General features: G+C 41.2%; 1 protein-coding gene across 2 annotated transcripts in view; it reads right to left on the bottom strand.

Moving 5' to 3' along the window:
- Nucleotides 1-7825: 7825 nt before the first annotated feature.
- Nucleotides 7826-20452, bottom strand: part of Wasf1 (WAS protein family member 1) — a 48236-nt gene continuing 35609 nt past the window's right edge. Inside the window, exons 3-9 of one of the 2 annotated variants that reach the window (XM_005363559.3) lie at nucleotides 19616-19750; nucleotides 15511-15664; nucleotides 14099-14216; nucleotides 12761-12933; nucleotides 11521-11700; nucleotides 9736-10364; nucleotides 7826-8688 (exon numbers count right to left, since the gene is read on the bottom strand). In XM_005363559.3, the coding sequence (XP_005363616.1) occupies nucleotides 8531-8688; nucleotides 9736-10364; nucleotides 11521-11700; nucleotides 12761-12933; nucleotides 14099-14216; nucleotides 15511-15664; nucleotides 19616-19750 (1547 nt within the window). In that variant the 3' untranslated portion in view covers nucleotides 7826-8530. The remainder of the gene's footprint in view (nucleotides 8689-9735; nucleotides 10365-11520; nucleotides 11701-12760; nucleotides 12934-14098; nucleotides 14217-15510; nucleotides 15665-19615; nucleotides 19751-20452) is intronic. The other variant, XM_005363560.3, reaches the window with a different exon arrangement.

The following is a 20452-nucleotide window of genomic DNA, read 5'->3' as shown; positions in this document are numbered from 1 at the left end:
AGAAGAAAACTGATACTATTATGAAGATGTGGGCTACAAATACGCAGGTATTCATCTATCTACACTTTTAGCACTACAGTCTACACATAATAATTAATCTCAGAGTATAATCTAGACGTAATCAATGAAAATAGTCATAAGAAATTCGTAAACAGAACACACATACACAAAGACAAAGAATGATCAAATAAACTTCATTAACATGAGTAACTTTCCCTCAATGGGCACCACCAGAGAGATACACCACAAATGGAAGATGATATGGCAAGCAGCCACATAAAAACGTGCTGAGTCTTTTCAGAAGTCAGGGAAAGGAAAATCTATTAAAACTACAAGGACACATTGTTACATATCCACGCAAATGACTGAAATGAAATAGTTTGACCCCCAAGGTCAAGCAAGGGTGTGAAGAAACAGAATCATGATTACTGGTATAAGTATAAATTTCCCAACTGTTTTGGGAAAGAGTTTGGCACTCTTGTCAGACTAAGGGGATGAGCATCCTGTGACTCAGTTCCACTTATTTGTAAACGTTCCCAACAGCAGAACGGATAAACTGTGACATACACAGACACATACAAACATGGTTGAATCTCACAAAATTTTAAGATGTCAGATACACAGAGCATACTGCATAACAAAAGTATCATTTACTTATGCATACCTCCAAATTCAGGCAAAATTAGACAATAAAAATTAGATTAAATCTTCCCATTGGAGAACAGTTACTCTGTTTAATGAAGTTTGGTTTATCCTTTTGTGTGTGTGTGTGTTCTGCTTTACAATTTTCTTATGCTAAGGTTAGGGTGATTGTCCTATGTTGATTAGTTGACTGTGGTTTTCATCTTTTACACCTAGATTGGAATTTGATAACTCGAGTTTGGAATTTGGGGGAAATTGGCATTCGGAGGTATCAGGAGAAATGCCTTTGGAGTAATGACAGTATGCTATTCTGTGACCTGAAAGGGGGTTGCTGACAGATTATGGAGCTGAAATGATATGTTACTTATTTTCTACATACGTTGCTCACAATGAAAATATTACAGAGAGAAAGCCTGGAATCTGGTTAGTTGACCCTTCACTCTGAGCTATTTTAAAAGTAATGCTAAGCAGTTTACATAGAATTACCCACATTCTTCTGCTTTTCTGAAATAAAAAGTCTATTGTCCAAGGACTGTGGAAAACCAACCAATTCAATAGCTAAAACTTTGGTCCCATCTCAACAGGCGCTAAATGGTAAAATTAATAGGACCACACCTAAGTTATTACCCGAGCCAAGGAGACACCATCAGAGAAAACAGAGTAAATTGGGCAGACAAGGTAACTCTGACAGGAAAGAGGCAACCGCCAAATCCTGAAGGGCTTCCCTCTGCCCTTTTCTAAATGACATCATCAGAGCAGGATCGTCTCGGACAGGACTGAGAAGGAAGACTCTAGACTGAAAAGATGACCATGGAAAGGGCAGTTAGAGCTGTTTAATCTGAAAATAAGAAAATTCTGCAGGTGAGACGGGAAAAGGGGGTCTGTCTCCTAACTTAAGAGAAGGAAGCTGGGGCGCTGCAGAACTGGGCAGGAACGAAGCCTTCCAATGGAAGATGATTGACTGGCATGATCTGACAACCCCAAAGAGCCCGGGGATGCACTCAATGATGAAAGGAAATCAAAACAGCACTGCAGCGGAGTGTGTGAAAGCTTCAACGTGGAAATTTAACCATGGAATTAGGTCAGGCTGCTGGGAAGCAAAACAACCAACCAAACCAAACCAGCTCCTGTACAGGCTGCATACTGGAGCCACTATAAGCTGGTGACTAGCAACCTCAACAATTGCTTGCTGATAACTTCGTATTGATAATTTCTCTACAAAGCTCTCACTCTGTTCAAACCCATCCTGAATGAATCCCTGATCCTCCTGGAACTTACACATCCCTACAAACCTGCCTCTCCCTTGTTACTCCCTTATAGCCTGGACCCTAGAAGTCGCCTTGACTCTTTCCTCTTCAATAAACCAGTCTAGTATAGCCTGTAGTTCTCAGCCTGTGGGTCACGAACCTCTGAGAGCCTTTTCACAGATACCAGATAGCCTGTATATCACATATTTACATTATGATTCCTAACTAGCAAAATTAGTTATGAAGTAGCAATGAAAATAATTTTATGGTGGGGGGGTCACCACAACATGAGGAGCTGCACTAAAGGGCCACAGCGTTAGGAAGGTTGAGAACCGCTGCTCTAAGTAGCCCCATCTCTCCTGCCAACAGCCCATTGTCTGTCACCTATGCTAACCAGGAGTGGTTCGAGTTATCTGCACACACATTGCTGGCTCATTCACACTTGTAGTCACCGGGCAGGTTTTAAAATTATATTCTAATGTTACCTCTCCAGTTTCATTGCCCAAGGAGCAAAACACAAACTCTTCTGAGAAGTCGTTCTGAAGACTCCTCATGGCTCACCCCTCCTACTCTGTTTTGGCCATTGCATCCCATGCTCCAAACCTTTCCTGCCATTCACTGAGACCTTTCAGGTGCAGGGGAGACCCCTCTCTTTCTTCCCACACTTGTCTGCCAAGGTATACCTCCAATCTTCAATGCTTTCTTTCTTCTCTCTGGATGCTTGTCCTGACTTTAGTTTGGTTTCTCTGGTGGTTTGAATGGTGGTTCCCAATAGGCTCATATACTGACTACAAAGTTCTCAGTTGGTGGAACTGTTTGAGAAGAACCTCAAAGCGTGGTCTTAGAGGAAGCGTATCACTGGCGAGGGCTTTGAGGTTTTAAAAGACATTCCCAGTTAGCTCTCTGCTAACTTCCTTGGATCAACAGTGCTGTGGAAGTGTAAGTCAAATCAACACTTCCCTTCCGTACTTGCTTTTTGCTCATAGTGTTTCCTCACAGTGATAAACAGCTGCCTTCTTTATGATGGTTTGTCACAGCAACAGAAAAACATATAGGCATCCTCCTGAATATTAACCTTCATCAGGCGATGAAAGGAGACAGAGACAGAGACTCACATTGGAGCACCGGACAGAAATCTCAAGGTCCAAATCAGGAGCAGAAGGAGGGAGAGCACGAGCAAGGAACTCAGGACCGCGAGGGGTGCACCCACACTCTGAGACAATGGGGATGTTCTATTGGGAATTCACCAAGGCCAGCTGGCCTGGGTCTGGAAAAGCCTGGGATAAAACCGGACTTTCTGAACATAGCGGACAATGAGGACTACTGAGAACTCAAGAACAATGGCAATGGGTTTCTGATCCTATTGCATGCACAGGCTTTGTGGGAGCCTAGGCAGTTTGGATGTTCACCTTACTAGACCTGGATGGAGGTGGGTGGTCCTTGGACTTCCCACAGGACAGGGAGCCCTGATTGCTCTTCGGGCTGATGAGGGAGAGGGACTTGATCGGGGGAGGGAAATGGGAGGCGGTGGCAGGGAGGAGGCAGAAATCTTTAATAAATAAATAAATTAAAAAGAAAAAGAAAAGTAGCAAAAGACAGAAGTTGGGACCAGCGAGTGGGTGGGCTATTACTGTAACTGGCCTGATCATGTATGTGGCTTTTTGGAAGAATGTCAAAAACTTTGGGACTTTGTTCTAGGAAAGTATTGGAATGCTGTTAAGTAGGAGCTTAAAGGGCCTAGTAGGAGTTTGGAAGACAGCAGTACTAAGATTAATGTGGTCTATGGAGGCCCAGCTAAGAGGTTTCAGAGGGGAACACTGGCAACTCAGTTAGAGACCATTCTTGTGATATTCTGGCAAAGAATATGGTTGCCTTTTGCTTTTGTCCTAAGAATCTGCCTGAGGCTAAACTGAAGAGCTTTGAACTAATTTTGCTGGCAGAAGAGATTTCAAGATAGCCGAATACTGACTTCGTCACTTGGTTATTAGTAACCATTCTTATAGAGGTGAAGAGCGAGCAGGGCACAAAGAAACACAAAACGTACAGTTTGAGGAGAAAAAGAGCACCAGGAACTTTAATGTTGTGTCAAGGTTTGTGATGAAAGAGAAAAAGAGAAAGGGAAGAAAGGGGTGGTACCTTCAGGGCAAGATTCCATCCAGTTAAGTTTCCAATTTGCAAAAAAAAGAAACCTTATGCAACAAAGAAAAGCAACAACAACAAAAATCAAAGTTTTTGCAAATCATAACACAAGGAGGGGGCCCAGTTTCTCCCTCAAGTCAGCAGATAAACTGGTCAGCATCTGCTTCATGGTCTGATTTTTTATTTTTTTTATTTTTATTTTTTTTATTTTCGAGACAGGGTTTCTTTGTAGCTTTTTGGTTCTTGTCCTGGAACTAGCTCTTCTAGACCAGGCTGGCCTTGAACTCACAGAGATCCACCTGCCTCTGCCTCCCAAGTGCTGGGATTAAAGGCGTGTGCCACCACCGCCCGGCTTTTTTCCTCCAATGCTAAAGAAAAGCCTCTGAGGCCAGGCCTGTGGCAGGGGAGTCCCTGAGAGGTCACCACATAATGCTGTGACAGTGAAGCCTGGGTTGCGTTGCAAACTCCAGATGTTGGAGATGCTAGAGAGGTGGGAAGGCCAAGAGGAGCTGCAGACAGGGAATGGAAGCAACCCAAGGAAGAAAAGCATGTTGCAGTCAGCAAGACTGCAAGGGTGGAAGCATCTAACCAACCCCCCCTCTTCCCGACATCAGACATGGAGCTTCAGAATTTGGAGTTTGTCCTACTGGATTTTGGTCTTGTTTCAATCCAGTGTCCCCTCACTATGTCCCATTTCCTTCTTTTTGGAATGGTAATGTATATTCTATGCCATTGTATGCTAGAGGTATGTGGTCTGCTTTTTTATTTTACAGGGGGCACCCACAGGCTCATGTCTGAATACTCAAGTACTCCCTCGGTCAAACTGTTTAGGAAGGATTAGGAGGTGTGGCCTTACTGGAGGACGCCTGTCTCTGGGGGCGGGGCTGTGCGGTTTCAAAAGCCCACAGCACTTCCAGTCTTTGCACATCGGGATACAAGCTTCAGCTACGGCTCCAGCATCATGCCTTGCCCTTCTGCAGCCACTCACTGCCACGATGGTTGTGGTCTCGCTTCTGAGACAGAAGCCCCCAGTAAACTTCTTCTACAAGTTGCCTTGGTCATGGTGTTCTGTTATAGTAATTGAAAAGTAAGCTAGTCTCTGTGCTGCAAGCTTCTCTAATATAATGTTCATTGTGCTTTGTCAATTTATCTGTATGCTCAGAAAGGAGGGCTCTGTTTATTCACTGTTATGGCCCCAGAACCCAGGCATCAACCCTGCGGCAGAAAAATAAGTCATTCAACAAACAGAAACAGAATAAAAATACTATAAAATAAAAACATCTCTCACAGGAATGTGCTCCTTTTTAGAGTGACTAAGTATCTCCTATGTATTTTCATTAAAATTAGAAGTAGACTTCATGTCCTTAATGAATACAAATAAAATATACACTAAGGAGTACTGGAAGATGTTAAAATAGAAAACCTTATGATTGAGTAACTCTTGTATCTTTTTTGTCGTTTCAGGTCAGAGAGGTAGATGGGGAATTTTATTAGTCATGAAAATATCTGTGTTCCATATCAAAGAACATAGTATTAGAAAAGCTAGCCTAAAGGCAGGATGGATAAACAAGAAAACTATCAAAGTCTTCTGAGTACAACACACACACAGCATTCCATAAGGACACACAAGTACACACAATAAAATATTCAAAATCATTGCAGGTTTACAAAAAAAGAAAGTATACCCCCGAAAAGAGACTTCAAGACATGCTCAGTTGTGTGTGTATATTTCCTCTTAAAGTAAAAAAAAAAAAAAAAAAAAAAAAAGCCAGAGCAGCTGGCCTTACAATAATGAGAAAAAGGTATTGATAACTAGTCTTAAAAAAGGGTCTCAAATGCTCATCCAAGACTCTATTCATTCTTCACTCAGAGCCTGGCTGTCAGGCTGAAAAGCGGCAGCAATTATGGCTGCAATCTACAGTCTAGTCATGGAGAACATAAATAATGTGTTCTTCATACCGCAGTGAATAAATAGGGTGCATTATATGTATTACAAGGGCCTATGCATTCTTGACTTCATTAAGTTGCCTTTAATTAATTACAATTATTTATATCCAACTAAGAAATTCCCTATTTGGCATTTTATTAGTGCAACACAAAATCCTATCTTTCAATCGATTTGCACAGTGCTTTTTTGTTGTTTTTATTGGTATATATACCAATATACTTTAAGAGTCGTGGGTAACATAATAAAAATGAGGGTAGTTCTGAAATCGTTTAATAATTTGAGTTGCCTATTGGCACCCAGCTGTCCTGTGAGCAGTCTATTTGACAGGCTCTATAGGTAAGAACCTGCTATGCAAAGTGTAATGACAAAGTGTAATGAGGAGAGCCACAATTAAAGAATCAGAGGAACCAAAAGAGGAATATAGCTCTAGTTAAGAAGACAGACTTTAACTGCCATATTTTAAGTTAAATTTGATACTATATTTTCCTAAGGCTGGAAAGGAATCTTCAATGGCTTAAACTCTTGTCCTAAACCTGTGGTTCTCAATCCATGAGTCATGACTCTTTTGGGTGGGGTTGTTGAACGAACCCCCCACAGATTTTGCATATCAGATATTTACGATTTACATTAGGATGCATAACAGTAGCAAAGAAAATAATTTTATGGTTGGGGGTCACCACAACATGAGAACTGTATTAAAGGGTTACAGCATTAGGAGGGTTGAGAACCACTGTTCTAAACAAAGCTATCAAAAAGACTGAGTCAAATTTTTTATTTAAACCATTGGGAATTTTTTATACACAAATTGCACTGCAATAGCAATATAAAATGATAAATTTAGTTCATCATTTTTGTTTTATAAACATCACAGGTCACTGGTTATTTGTTATATACCTCCCATATTATCCTGCTAGCGAGTGACTATGAATCACCACTTATTTCCCAAAGTGCATCATGAAATAACTCACGTCAAAACTTAGATGCGAGACAATCAGCACTCACTGTTTGCTCACAAGCTCCCATGTCTGCGGTCAGGCTTGTTTGCCTGCTTACAATGTGCCAGGAAGCAAGCGACCCTGGGCTCAGCTGCTTTACCACGGTCTCTCCCTGGTGTGATTCTCTACAAGGTTGCTGATCCCCAGGACAACCCAGAGATGTCCTGGGAGGGAGGGGGGACGGGCACGGGAAGGAGGTCGAAGTGTAGGATTGGCAACTTCACTTTAGCCACATGCACCTTGTCAAAGCAAGTCTCTGAGACTCCCAGACTCAAGGAACACAATGCACCACTTGATAAAGATCTGGAGATTGAACTGCAAAATGTGGATACAAGCAAAGCCAAAGAGTGAGGCCACTTAAACAAAATAACTGATTTGCCTTAACTCCAATTAGTTTAAAGTTTCTGTTTGGTTTTGTTTGTGTTTTTGAGATCAGACCTTACCATGCAGCCCAGGCTGACTTCAAACCCTCACCCTTGCCAGTCTTCAAGTGCTGGACTGCGCTGCAGCCAAGCAGTCACAGCTGGTTCTCTCAGCATCTTTAAGACATTACCTTGCCTCCCTGTCACCTTGAACGGCTGCAAACACAAGCAACTCATCCTTACAAACCTATCAAGCGTGGTGATAAACCGACAATAAGGCATGCAGGGGGCAAACAGCAGTAGGAATGTTAAGGTAAAAATGAGCTGAAATATAATTGTATAACTTCAGAAAAATATGGCATAAAAGTGCCTTTGCGTAAGAGACAAGTTATATTTTAAAAAACCCAGAGGACGTACGCAGCTGAAATTGTGAACTCTTTCGTACACCACCTATGCATTTATCAACAGATGCATTCACAGAGTGACACTGGGAACCTTTAAAATGAACCATTTATTACATCAGATTGTTATTCTCACATTATGTAAGTTACACGTATGCTTATTCTGAGTATCTCACATGGAAAAAATTTAAACTTCTATAGGCAAGCAAAACTGTACCACACAATATATAAGTGGGAAAGGGGTTCTGCTAACGTTCAAATAAGGCAAGTATTTAAAACAATAAAATGATAACAAAAAAAAATTAACCATTCCTTAAGAGAATTCAACACTACAAGCTAAATGCTCTTTCTGTGTATCCATGTAATCGAGGCAGTGTTCTTCACTGAGAACACCAGGAAACGGAATAAGGCTCACCAGCAGACACAGCTGCCCTCGAGGTTTTCCTTCTCAGGTGCTTTCTTCAAATTCAAAAAACAAATCACAAAGTGCACAATTAAGGTATATCAAAAACTGAATCAGCTACTCTAACAACGGCTGCCCATGCTTAATACTTAGTGGTTTATTGGACCAAATTATATTTTTTCCGGGGGGGAGGGAGGAGAAGATAAGCCACTGTAAAATATTTAGTTTGAAATATATGCTAATACTTTTCATAGAAATCAAAAGTTATGGAGAAAAAGGGTTATTCATTATGAGGAAGGGGAAGCAAAACACTAGAATGACCAAACATTTTCAAAGAACAAGCGCCACAAGGACATGTGCATTCAGTCCGGCAGTCACAGCAGCGCGACCTTCTTACTCCAGCCAATCTACTTCGTCGAACTCCGAGTCGTCTTCCGAGTCACTGTACTCCACGGCGATGCGGCGAGACAGGATGGTGGCGACGTCGTTCTCAATCCGCTCATGCTTGGCTTCCTGCTCACGCTGCTCTTCGACTTTGCGTAGCTGAATACCTGAAACAGCAAAGCCGGACCAGTCATTTAAAACCAGAGTGCGAAAACCAGACACAGTCCTTAGCCATTAAAACTAAAGGCGTCTGAGGAATACGAATAGGAAAAGAAAAAGCAAACTCCACTGAAAATGAATCTGAAGGAACTGGGTTGGAGCTTTAAGTCTTCATCTGTAAATCAGGTCCTGAACCCCCAGCTATTCCCGGGGATAGCTGTATTTATCTATCATGCTCTGTCGTACTTCACGCTCATCTGTAACCAGATGACACACTTCTACCACCTCGAGGGGCAAATCACCTGCTGAATATGTCTTCTGCAGCCTGTCCCCTGTACTTGAAGGAAAGGCGCTATCATTCTCTATATTCTTGATTCCCACTTAGGAAACGCTGAATTAACAAATGAATAAACATGATCGTTCTTGCTTCTAAGTGAAGACCTTTAATCCTTTAGCGGTATCTGGCGAAACAGATGTCAATTACACCCCAAATAAAAAACTTCTGCACTGAAAATATTTTAAGGAAGTTATTAATATACAGAGGGGGGGATGTTTATTAAAATTTCTATATCACAGAAGTCCAGTGCTGTAAGTTTCTTCTTTTTTCTTTTTCAGACAGCCTCATGGAGCCCAGGCTGGCACAGGACTAGCCACAGCCAAGAATGACCTAGAACTTCTGACGCTCCTCACACCTCTAGCTCCCCAGTGCTGGATTACAAGTGTGCGCCACTGTGTTCAGTCTTGTGTAGCACTAGGGCCAAGGGCTCTGTGCACGCCAGGCAAGCCCTCTATCAACCGAACCACACTCCCAACTCCATGCCTTCTACTTCTCATTCATCTTAAGAAAGCTTACCAAGTATCAAAATAAAATAGTTAAATGTTTTGTTTATCCTGAAAAGTCACTTAAAATATGGAAGTCCTGCTTCTAAAATCCCATTTGTACAAAAACACGGCCTCCTAAAAGTGTATAAACGAGGAACACAACATTGTCCTAAGCATCCAGAAGATTTCCAGTGCTGCCGTGACAATGCTTCCCACGGCTCTGAGGAGATTACCTTTCCGTATCGCTTCCAGTAGCACACTCCTTGCGTCACTGATCACAGGTAGGGTGGATGGATGACGCTTTGGCTCAGAAGCAGGTATAACTTGTGATGGAGGAGACGGGGGCATTAATGGAGCATGGGGGCCTGGGGCAGTAGATGGAGCTGGATGGAGCCCAGAGGGAGGATGAGCAAGAGCTGCAACTGTGACAGGTGAGGATGGCCGAATGCCAGGTGGTGGCAGAGGAGGCGGTGGTGGGGGTGGAGGCAGCCCCTGGACTTCGCCTTGTGGGAGCGGATGAACCGGTACAGTCTCACATACTGGGGCAGCTCTAGCTACTGGTGGAGAAGGCTGGACTAGAGGAGGAGCAATGGGAGGAGGAGCTGGGTGAAGAACGCCAGGGGCGATCTGTAGAGGAGCTGGCGGTGGGGGCACTGCTGGGGCTGGCAGAGCAGTGGCTGGAGGTGGAGGTGGGGGAGGGACTGGCGGGGGAGGAGTTGAGGTCATCGAGGCTCTCAAGGAAGAAGTTGACAAGGCGGATGGAAGAGGTGGTGGAGGAGGTGGGGGAGTGGGGCTCACAAACACGGGTGTTCTGCCTGCAGCTGGTGACTGGGGGCGATTCTCTATAAGACCTGTGGCCGAGCTGAAATGACAAAGAGATCCTCAAAGTTACTGAGCAGGAAGCTAAAAGGAAAACAGCTGTAGGAACTGTACATGAACACCAGCAGCTCCACCAATGGGCCCATTTTCACATCCCTACAGAAATTTTACGCTATTTAACACTATTTCTAAAGACTGAGAGCTAAAAGTGTACAAGAATGTACATAGTGTATCTATTAGAGAAATGGAGTTTTAGTTCATAATAACCCAACTTTCTGAACACCTCACTGTACGCGACTTTCACATCCACTTGGGAGTTTCATGCCTACTTTAGTAAGTAGTGTCCAACGCTGCACTGTGACAGCATTGTGAGTCTACGATGATGCAACCCTTCCACGCTCGGTGTCTGCACGCATACTGCAATATTGGCTAATGTGAAGATGGTGCGTTTGTACGGAAGCTGCTAAGGCTCATGGTATGTCATTTCATTGAAGCCAATGCCAGCTCATTAAAACCCACAAAAGAAAATTTACAGTCCCTTTTCTTCCCGAGGCTGGTATACCAAAGAAGTCAGTGATGATACGAGGCTTTTGTGGTCTGTTCTATTTTAAACTAAAAATGGTAAAGCTGGGCTGTATTTCGATTAGAAAACTTCTTTAATATGCCCATGTTAAAAATGTCTAAGTGTCTAACTGACCACATTAAAGTTCAAAATAGCTTTACTGAAATATTGCTGTTAAGAAACTGCCTATTCTCTCTGAAGTTAATAAAATATTTTTCTTAATATCCAACTAACATCTTTGGCCTCCATATTTTAGACCTTTATTTTATGACGTTGTAAAAATTCATTTTTTCTTAATAAACTGTGTAAGGTAATGCTAGTTAACAAAGCTGCAACTACTACATGAAAACACGAATCTTTAAAGCAATTAGCTAAATGTCCCCAGGAGAATGAACCTGTTCTCATCAGAGGAAAGCAAACACATTTTCTATGCCAAAGGCTCCTTGTTTATGAACTTGTTTTGTTTCAAGCGGTCATTTATGGCCAGTCTCTGGCTGCTTCCACACAATGATAGCAGACTAGAGCTCTTGTGACAGAGACTACTTGTCCACAAAGCCCGAAATGTTTACCATTGATCCATTAAAGAAAAAGGGCCACTGGTGTCCAAGACAAAGTATGAAGAGATTGTCCTGCATACCTGATACAGGTGGGTATGGGTTTTGCATCTCCTGCCCCATGCATTGGCGGAGGCGGAGGTGGCTCATGGGGTCTGACTAAGACCCTTTCCTCCGCTCTGGTCAGAAGTTCACTCATCTGGCTGAACGGCAAGGCAGAGAGTGAGTAAGATCCGTCCATGTGATCCACGTATGTCTGAGGCCTTAAAGAAAGAGACATAAGAACAGTGCTCTGTTAGAGAAATGAAATGTTACCTGAATGGTTTTTCTTTGGAGTGCCAGTAGTTTATTTCTGTGAATAATTTTTAACCAATGATTGACAAGTAAAATATAAAAACTGGAATTCATTAACACTTGGACACTGGTTTTCTTAAACTAATGGCTTCCAAAGGTTTTGTGAACAAAATCTTTCTCTGGTTCTAGCGTTCAGCAACATGAGATTTAGACAAAATCTTAGCTGAGCAACCAAAGATCTGTATTTACCAACTACAGAGCATTCTGGGAACAGAACTAGATTAACAGATGAGCAGAGCGTGTCACAAATTAGTCCACTTACACTGGTAAACAGGCCAGACAAATGCCTATGTTTAACTGGAGCAGAAATGTGTACCTACAGATTTTTGTTTAATTTCCTTTCTTTCAGTGTCTTTTAGTAATATAGCTAATATTTCAGTTATGCCTCTAATACTGTCCATGTGTTGCTCATTTCTAATAAAATGAGAATGATAATACATATATAAATTCCGAAACTTGGAAGCAGTGTGTTATAGCACGTCACTTAGATAGGACCCCTGGCTGCTGAGAAAGGAAGAGGACCTAGTGCACATGTCTGTAAGAGAAGGTAGCAATTCTGTCTGAAAGTCCTGATATATCTCAATTTGGGGACTTGGAAAAAAACAGAACTGAAGTTTCATATGCGGTAAATCAATACTTCAGAAATATTGCAGACACACTTTACTATGGCATTCAACACAGTCTACCTGAAATACTGGGAGGAAGTCTCAGATAAAAGCTAAAACAAATCATAAAAATATCTTCTTCAGACATTTCTTTCTATAAATGGCAACACAAAGTTCAAATGTGGACAGGACCCGCCGAAGGGGGTTGATTTCAGCAGGTTCAGTGGTTAGGGTTGAAAACATTTCTATTACAACAGGGCCTTCTTCCAACTCCACAGCTTGGGAGCCAAGACTTAGACATACAGAGAGATATTATAAGTAAATCCAATGTTTAGCATTCATTCAGAAACAAAATAAAAGAAACCTTGTTTCAAAATGAGAGGCTGGGCCATTCGCAATTTCAATATGCTTGTGTAAGAGATCAGCATCGTCTTCAGCCAGCTCTGGACCCTGGGCCAGCTTCTGCCATTCTCTCCGCCTGTCATGAGGAGCTCTTGGCACTTTTTCAGGTTCATGAGGACGATCTAGATTTTTCTGCTATAACAGAAGTAATGAGACAAAGCCAAGTGGTGAAATGCCAAACACTTAAAAAGGGGTTATAGTAATCCAGATGAAATTCTAGGGTCAATGCTTAAGAAGGCAAGGCCAACATGATATAACAAACCTAGAGCCATTCCACATGTACGTTCTGAGTTAAAACTGACCAGATTTCGCTGTAATCCCAGTTTCTCACCACGGTTTTACAACTCAATTTCAAGTCGAGGGATTAGATACAAAATGGTGTGCCTAGACTTAAGGCAGAAAATCCTCTGGGTGCAGACAAGTCCCTAACCCTTACTCCCATACCTACCATTAACAAGGGTCAAAGTTTACCATGGACGACAGAACTATCAACTCCTGGTCAAATAATTAAGACCCTAAATTATCTTTATGGGAAGTGGACAAAAATTACTGTCAGGGGAGACAGCATAGGAAAAGGTACAACAAATATCAAACGCCCAAAGGGACAAAGCAGGTAACACATATGACGAAGCCTGTCAGGTGTAAGACGGGGCATGCTGTGAAGCAGAATAAGCGTGGCCGTCTAAGGAATTCTACTTCAAACAATGATTCACAACCCTTGTGCTTAGCAAACAAAACCTGTGTTCGGGTGCACTTTAGCTTGCCAGTCACCGGACTGCAAACTCCAGCTCGAACACAAGGGTACTGTCCAGCACATAAAGAGACGGAGATCTTTAATAAATAAATAAATTAAAAAAAAAGAATCTAACAAGAGAGTATTATAGGGACGGTGGAAAGCAGAGATAAACAAAGGCATAATGAAGACAGCCTGTGCCTCCACTGTGCCAAAATACAACTTGTTCCTTCCTTCTATTACTTTAAAAGTCATTAGCAGGAAATAAGGCAGATTCAGGAAAATTTTACCAGGAAGACAGCAGCAAAACAGCCTGGCAAAGGAATTTAGTGAGGGCTCAACAACCTGTTGAAACAGCTAGGACACATGGTGTTGCAGAAAGTGCTGGCTTGATCTCCCGCCTTTGCTCACATCTACGTAATATTCCTTTGTTACCTGTGAGGTGAAGGACTTAAGGCAAGGGCCCAACGAAACAAGACCATCAAAGTGTGGGTTAACCAGGTTTCCCATGTGCGGCAACACTCGAGTACATAAACGTAACGCCAAGCTTTTGAATCTCTTTAATACCTTCTGCTTTCTCTTTTCCTTCCTCTTATCCTCTGTATCTTGCAACATCTTTTCTTTCCACAGATCAAAGAAATACGAAGGATTGGTATAAAACTTCAGCCCTTCCTTCCCATCGTCCCTGAAATACAATATGTCCAACACCGTGTGTTAGGTGAGAGAGAAGACAACGAGACAAATTTATCACTGAAACGTGCTTCCCCTCACACCACACCCATTATCCAGACTGTTGACACGTAGCAGGTTTCTGTCTTAGGCATGGTGCAGTGATCTTGACACTAGAGGCAACAGGGTCACGAGTTCAAGGCCACTCTGAATTGCACAAGGAGATTGTGTCTCAAAATGAATAAACATTGCCAAAACAGAGCACTGTATATATATATTTTTTTTATAAATAAATCAGAAACGAAAGCACGGAAGATGAAAAAGCAGAGCTTTCCAGAGCTGATACTGTAGTTTAAAGCGTTGCTGTGCAACAGCAAGGCTGCCTTTGCTGAGTAAGAGACTCCTAAGTCCTTTGAGAAAGGTTAATAATCAGAAATGGTTCTGCCGGAAAGCTAAGTCTGGAAAGCAGGCGCATCGCTTAGAACAGAGACCTCTGAGTGTCCACCAGTGTTCTATCGAAGTTGGCATCTTACTAAACCCAAAAGCTGCTTCTCAGTTTTCAGTTCGACATGAGCACTCACTTATATCCGTCAACCTGCCTACTGAACAGCTTCAAATGACAATTCGAATGTCATTTTCTCAAAACATGTTGTACATCTCAAACTGCCGAGTTAAAAAATCCTGTGAGAGAATTCCCAAGAAACACTAATTGCGGACTTCACCGGAGTACGGGGTGGAAAGCATTAAACAGATACAGGAAGTGAAGATAGACATATCAAGAACAAGGAATGCAACAAGCATGGTTGTGAGTACTGCGGAATTTTTAGCTTCTTTTTTGTAAGATTAAAAATAAAACGAGAAAGACAATGGCAACTTTACTGACACAATTCCACGGGAATCACTTTGCTAGCGGTTCTTTTTTTGTTTGTTTGTTTGTTTGTTTGTTTTTCTAGATAGGGTTTCTCTGTGGCTTTGGAGCCTGTCCTGGAACTAGCTCTATAGACCAGGCTGGTCTCAAACTCACAGAGATCTGCCTGCCTCTGCCTCCCGAGTGCTGGGATTAAAGGCGTGCGCCACCATCACCCGGCCGCCAGCGGTTCTTCATAACAATTACTTGAACAGGTCCTGTTTTTTTTTTATGTCAGAGCCCGTGAAGCTCATCTAAAGAATAAATAAAGGTTTTCTGAAAGTAACAGGTAGGGAGGCCATTCTGTTGACTCGAACCAAGTGAGATTAAAACCGTGAGAATCCAGCATTTAAATCTGAAGTAGGAGAGAGACGATGGGGCTTCTGACTGATATTCTACTGACCTGTAAGGAGTGAGGATATTGAGCGGTGGAGGCTGCTCACAGACATCGTAAGTCTCCTGCAATGGGATGGGCAAAGTCTTGCGGTCGAAAAGCTGCTGATCTTGAATTGTGGAACTTCGGAAAGCTTTTCTCATCGTGATATCTTGCAAAGATACTAAAACAAAAATCCCAAATTCATTTTACTTTCCTAAGACAACTCAGCTGAATGACGTCTCAATACTGCATGTTTATTGTGTGCCTTTAGTGATGTCATCAGTCAGGAGTCAGTCTAAATATTCTATCATTATATTTATCCACAGCTTGCTCTGCCTGATCTTCTAGGGGAGTCTGGACACAACTTTTGTTTTCTCAAGCTCGGAGAGTCCTAATGATACATTTCCAGTATTTCTTTTTCTTTGCTGGCCGATCCTGCCCACCCTCACCCAACTTAAACTCTTTCCTTTTCTCTGTCATCTTTCCAATCTGTTCTATCCCTCACTCGCTTACAGTCAGAAGTACTAATTAGTGAAGGAACTAACACCCAGTGACAGTCCCGGCTGAACGGTGTTGACTTCTTGCTATGTATACTATAATATCACACGTGTGTCGTCTATATTAGTTTGACTTTAGTCTAATTTGTACTATAATGATTTCTACCTATGCATAAATTTTTGGAAGATTTAAGACTCTCTTGTACCTTAGTGTCCTCAGTAATTGGTCCAGCACAATCACACACATGATGATTTAAAGCTACTTTCATTTACTTTTGTGCTGTCCAGCATATTAAAATAAGGTATGCACCAAAATACTGCAGTTCTGACACTTAGAGTGATTTCTTCACATTAAAAAAAGCTGGGCAAAGCCAGTATGGTATCGCCCAGCACTTGTAGGTGAAGGTAGGAGATTTGCCCCAAGTTCCGAGACTAACAGTGTAGTTTATAGAGTGAGATTCTATCACAAATCAAAACTAGAAACAAAAGATGAAGATATCTGATATACTGATTATGTGTGACCGTGAGTATACAAATGCTGTATACCACAGCAATGCCAGTAAGCCATCACAAGTTACAACTATCGTCCCTAAAACACCATAGCATTTCTTACAAATAAAATCTAAGAACATCTGGATTCGTACACCAGCGGTCTGCGGTCACAGAGGGACTGTGTTTTCAACAAGTCCACAGTCCTAGTTTGCGACAGACGCATTTATAAACATCAGAATACAATTTAGAGACAGGGGAAAGAAGCTTCCCCTCCTGCCTCAGAGAGTAGATCCTGTGTGGGATGGAGGCTGCCACTAATCTTCATTTCAGTCAACCTTGCCATTTCAGTGAACCCAAAATTGCTTTTCCATCTTTAAATACAAACAGCCAAAGCCAGAAAACACACAACAGCCTCAGCAAATGAGGCTAAGCAGAAACAGGACTGATCTGGTTTCAAGGCTAACTTCCCACAATCTGCACACTGTTTCCAAGCAGGGCAAGGAACAGGGATCGATTGCTGCTGCTCCCTCACTCAATTCATCAATTCTAACTAGCGACCAAACAGAGCCTGATGGCAAACGCCCAGAGCCATTCTGGTAAGGGATATAAAAACCATGCACAACAGGAAGTCCCTTCCTACCCCCAACTCTTCTCCGTCACACCGTACTGACAAACACTCCGCTGTGACAATGTCAGTATCTTATACTACCTCAACAGTGTTATAGACACAGTAAGTATGTCAGCGCAACGTGTTTGTAAACAAAATTGGATTAAATATAATTGCATTCATTTTTATAGCTTTTTAGACAATTTCTTAATTACGTGGCAGTTTTATGGCTGCTACCACTTAAAGATAATTGAAAATACTTTTTATCATACTGTAGTTTAATTATATGTTCATAATGCTATTTTCTTTGAATTCCCATTGAATTTCAAAGCCCAGATTGAATCACAAATCTCCACAAAACAATCCCAATTATTCACATTCAAAACAGTTAAGTATTCAGCTTTTAGATTCAGAATTATTCGCCATGCTTCACATATTTTAAAGGAGCTACAGAAAAAATAAAGGAAGCCATGTATAATCCTGCCATGCTCACACCTTCAGTCACATACTGGCATTGGGACTTTTACTTAATGATGGTGTTCAGATATTTATTAACATTTAACAGAATGAGAATAACCAGAATGCAATAATACCTGCAACAAACTGTCAGGGAAGAAAAATCAATAAATGCTATACTTAAAAAGAAATAGCATTTTGAAATTAAATGTTAATTTTTGCTACACATGAAAACAGAATTTATACAGGAATTATTACATGACATACGTTTTGTAACTAAATGCTAAAAAGAAAATGTTGACATAAATTATACTTGAAAGTATGGATGGTTATAATGGATTTCTCTACACTAACAATTAGATATATTTCAAGAATTTCATGAAGTGTGATTAATATACACAAATATACTTTAAAAAAAAGCTCTAAGAAAAACAACCTACGTGCAAAACACACATGGGACAGAGAATTTGAACCAAGAACATAGGAACACTCTTACAACCTCACAATAAAAAGGTCATCCAATTTTAAAACGAGGAGTTGAAGGAAAACAAATAGGGGCAAAGAAATGAATGGTTATTTCTCCAAGAAAATAGACACAGGGCTCTAAGCTCGGTGTCATTAGTCCTCAGCGGAATACAAACAGATCTAAGAACACAGCGGAAGACGCTGGTCACTAGAGACCACGTACTATGCCATCCACTCACAGGACGTGCCTGGAATAGGAGAATCCACGGATACGGTAGATTAGTGATGAGACTCAGGCAGCGTGGAGAAGGGATATGGAGTGGGGCCTCTTTATGGAAGGTAAGAATGGCCTAAAACTGGCTGCAGTACCAGAGCCTGGTTAATATGCTAAACAGACCTCGCTCAACTGTATCTCGGTTTTAATGAATGATGTGCGTGAAGAGTAATAAATACTCATTACAGTATGCCAAAAGGAGTTGTTCAAGATATTCATCCTAACGTTCTACTCTTCGCTTTAAAAATATTTAATGTTCCCAATGTTTACATTTAGATCTATAACTTGAATTGATTCTAAAAATGTTGTTCAGCAAAAAGTTTGATGAGTATATTATGAAAAAAATCACATAAACAACTCCCTATAGTATATAAATGAAAATTATATTCTCAGTTTCACTTCTTTGTATGGATTAAAAAAAAGAGCAATCTGTGCAGTGGTGGCGCACACCTTTAGACCCAGCACTTAAGAGACAGAGGCAGGCGGAGCGCTGAGTTCAAGGCCAGCCTGGTCTACAAAGTGAGTGTACAACTACCACCACCACCAGCAAAGGAACTTGTGAATTTTCAGTGTTTTGAGGCATTTTAAAAATTAACATGCAAGCTATCTACAGAAGCATAAAGCGTTTTTTGTTAAACCACTAAAATTTCTACCATACTAAATAGCAATGTGTTTTTTTTTTCTTAAAATAAACCTATATTTCCATTTTATTCTTGGCATAGAACAATTTGGGGAATGTTCATTTAAAGCAGACAGTAGCAGCCAACTAAATATGAAGGTCATAGTTCAGCAATCCTACAAAAAGGCACAGAAAAAGAAGTTACATCTAAACCTTTAGATTTCAGAAACTTTTTGCCGGATGGTGGTGGTGTACACCTTTAATCCCAGCCCTTGGAGACAGAGGCAGGTGGATCTCTGTGAGCTCAAGGCCAGCCTAGTCTAAGGAGCTAGTGCCAGGACAGGCTCCAAAGCTACACAGAGAAACCCTGTCTCAAAACACAAAGGCAAATAGTAATTTAAAAAAAAAAGATTTCAGATACTTTTCAAATAATTTTAGTTTCTCAGACAAAAAGCACACAAAAAATAAGGGAGAAAGAACTTAAGAAAGTCTGATCAAAATAGCTTCGTGTCAAAAATCAAGAGATAAATAGTATACCCAAAAAAGTGTTTTATCTTTATTTATTTACTTATTTATTTGTAGAAACGGAAGTCAAGCTGACAGCGCGACAGTGAAGGTCAGGGATAGACTAATAGATTCATACTCAATACTGTTCATAAACACACACTCATCTCCTCTGTTTCCATACAACATAAAGGAAAATGCACCAAGAGCAGACTTACATTCTTCTTCTTTAGGGTCCAGCTGTGTGACACTGACAGACAGACGGTCCACGCGCTCTTGCAACGAGTTAACTCTGAACGAAAAACTATGTGCTTCATTGAATAATTCTCCAAATATGTCTTCCGCATACTTACCTAAGCAAATATGAAACACACCGCAATGTAACAAACTGTGATCTCGTTCACAACAAGCAGTTTAAGAGTTAAAAGTGCTGTCCTGTCACACAGGGCATTTATCTGGAGCTGCCTCACACCATCAACCCTACCCTAAGGCTCAGCAACGCGGGGGAGGGGCTGGGACAACTGATTCTAAACCCGGCCTTACTACATTTGCTTGGTGACCCGAGTCTAAAATAGGAAGAATAGTCTTCCTATTTTATTCCTATGCAGAAATACATACAAATAAGGTATGTTTTCACTCCGTAATCAGGGTAAATATACACACTCTGCTAGAGTGGGATTTCAAGCCAGAGGCAGAATACAAGGCTATACTGTCTTAGGAAGCACAGAAGCAACACTTTGGAGAGACACATTATCTTCTCTTATTATGAAGTCTTTTAAAAATCAGCAAAAAGCTGAAATTCTTTCACTTTTCTAGTCCTATATATCCTTATTACCAAAAACTAGAGGCCAAACGATAACCAGAAATCCCCTGAAGTTCACAAATTTTAAACAGAGGATGATATTTTAACAAATATGAAAAGCAATTTAAAATGCTGAGTAAGCTCAAATCTGTCCTTCATTTACAGTGAGGCACTCATAGCAATTCCCTCAACTGTCAAATTGGAATAATAAATAATAAGATATATGTATTACATAGTAGTTATATTTATAAGT

The sequence above is a fragment of the Microtus ochrogaster genome, linkage group LG9 (genome assembly GCF_000317375.1).
Source record: "Microtus ochrogaster isolate Prairie Vole_2 linkage group LG9, MicOch1.0, whole genome shotgun sequence".
NCBI classification, from domain to species: domain Eukaryota; kingdom Metazoa; phylum Chordata; class Mammalia; order Rodentia; family Cricetidae; genus Microtus; species Microtus ochrogaster.
This window is presented reverse-complemented; position numbering and strand designations above follow the sequence as displayed.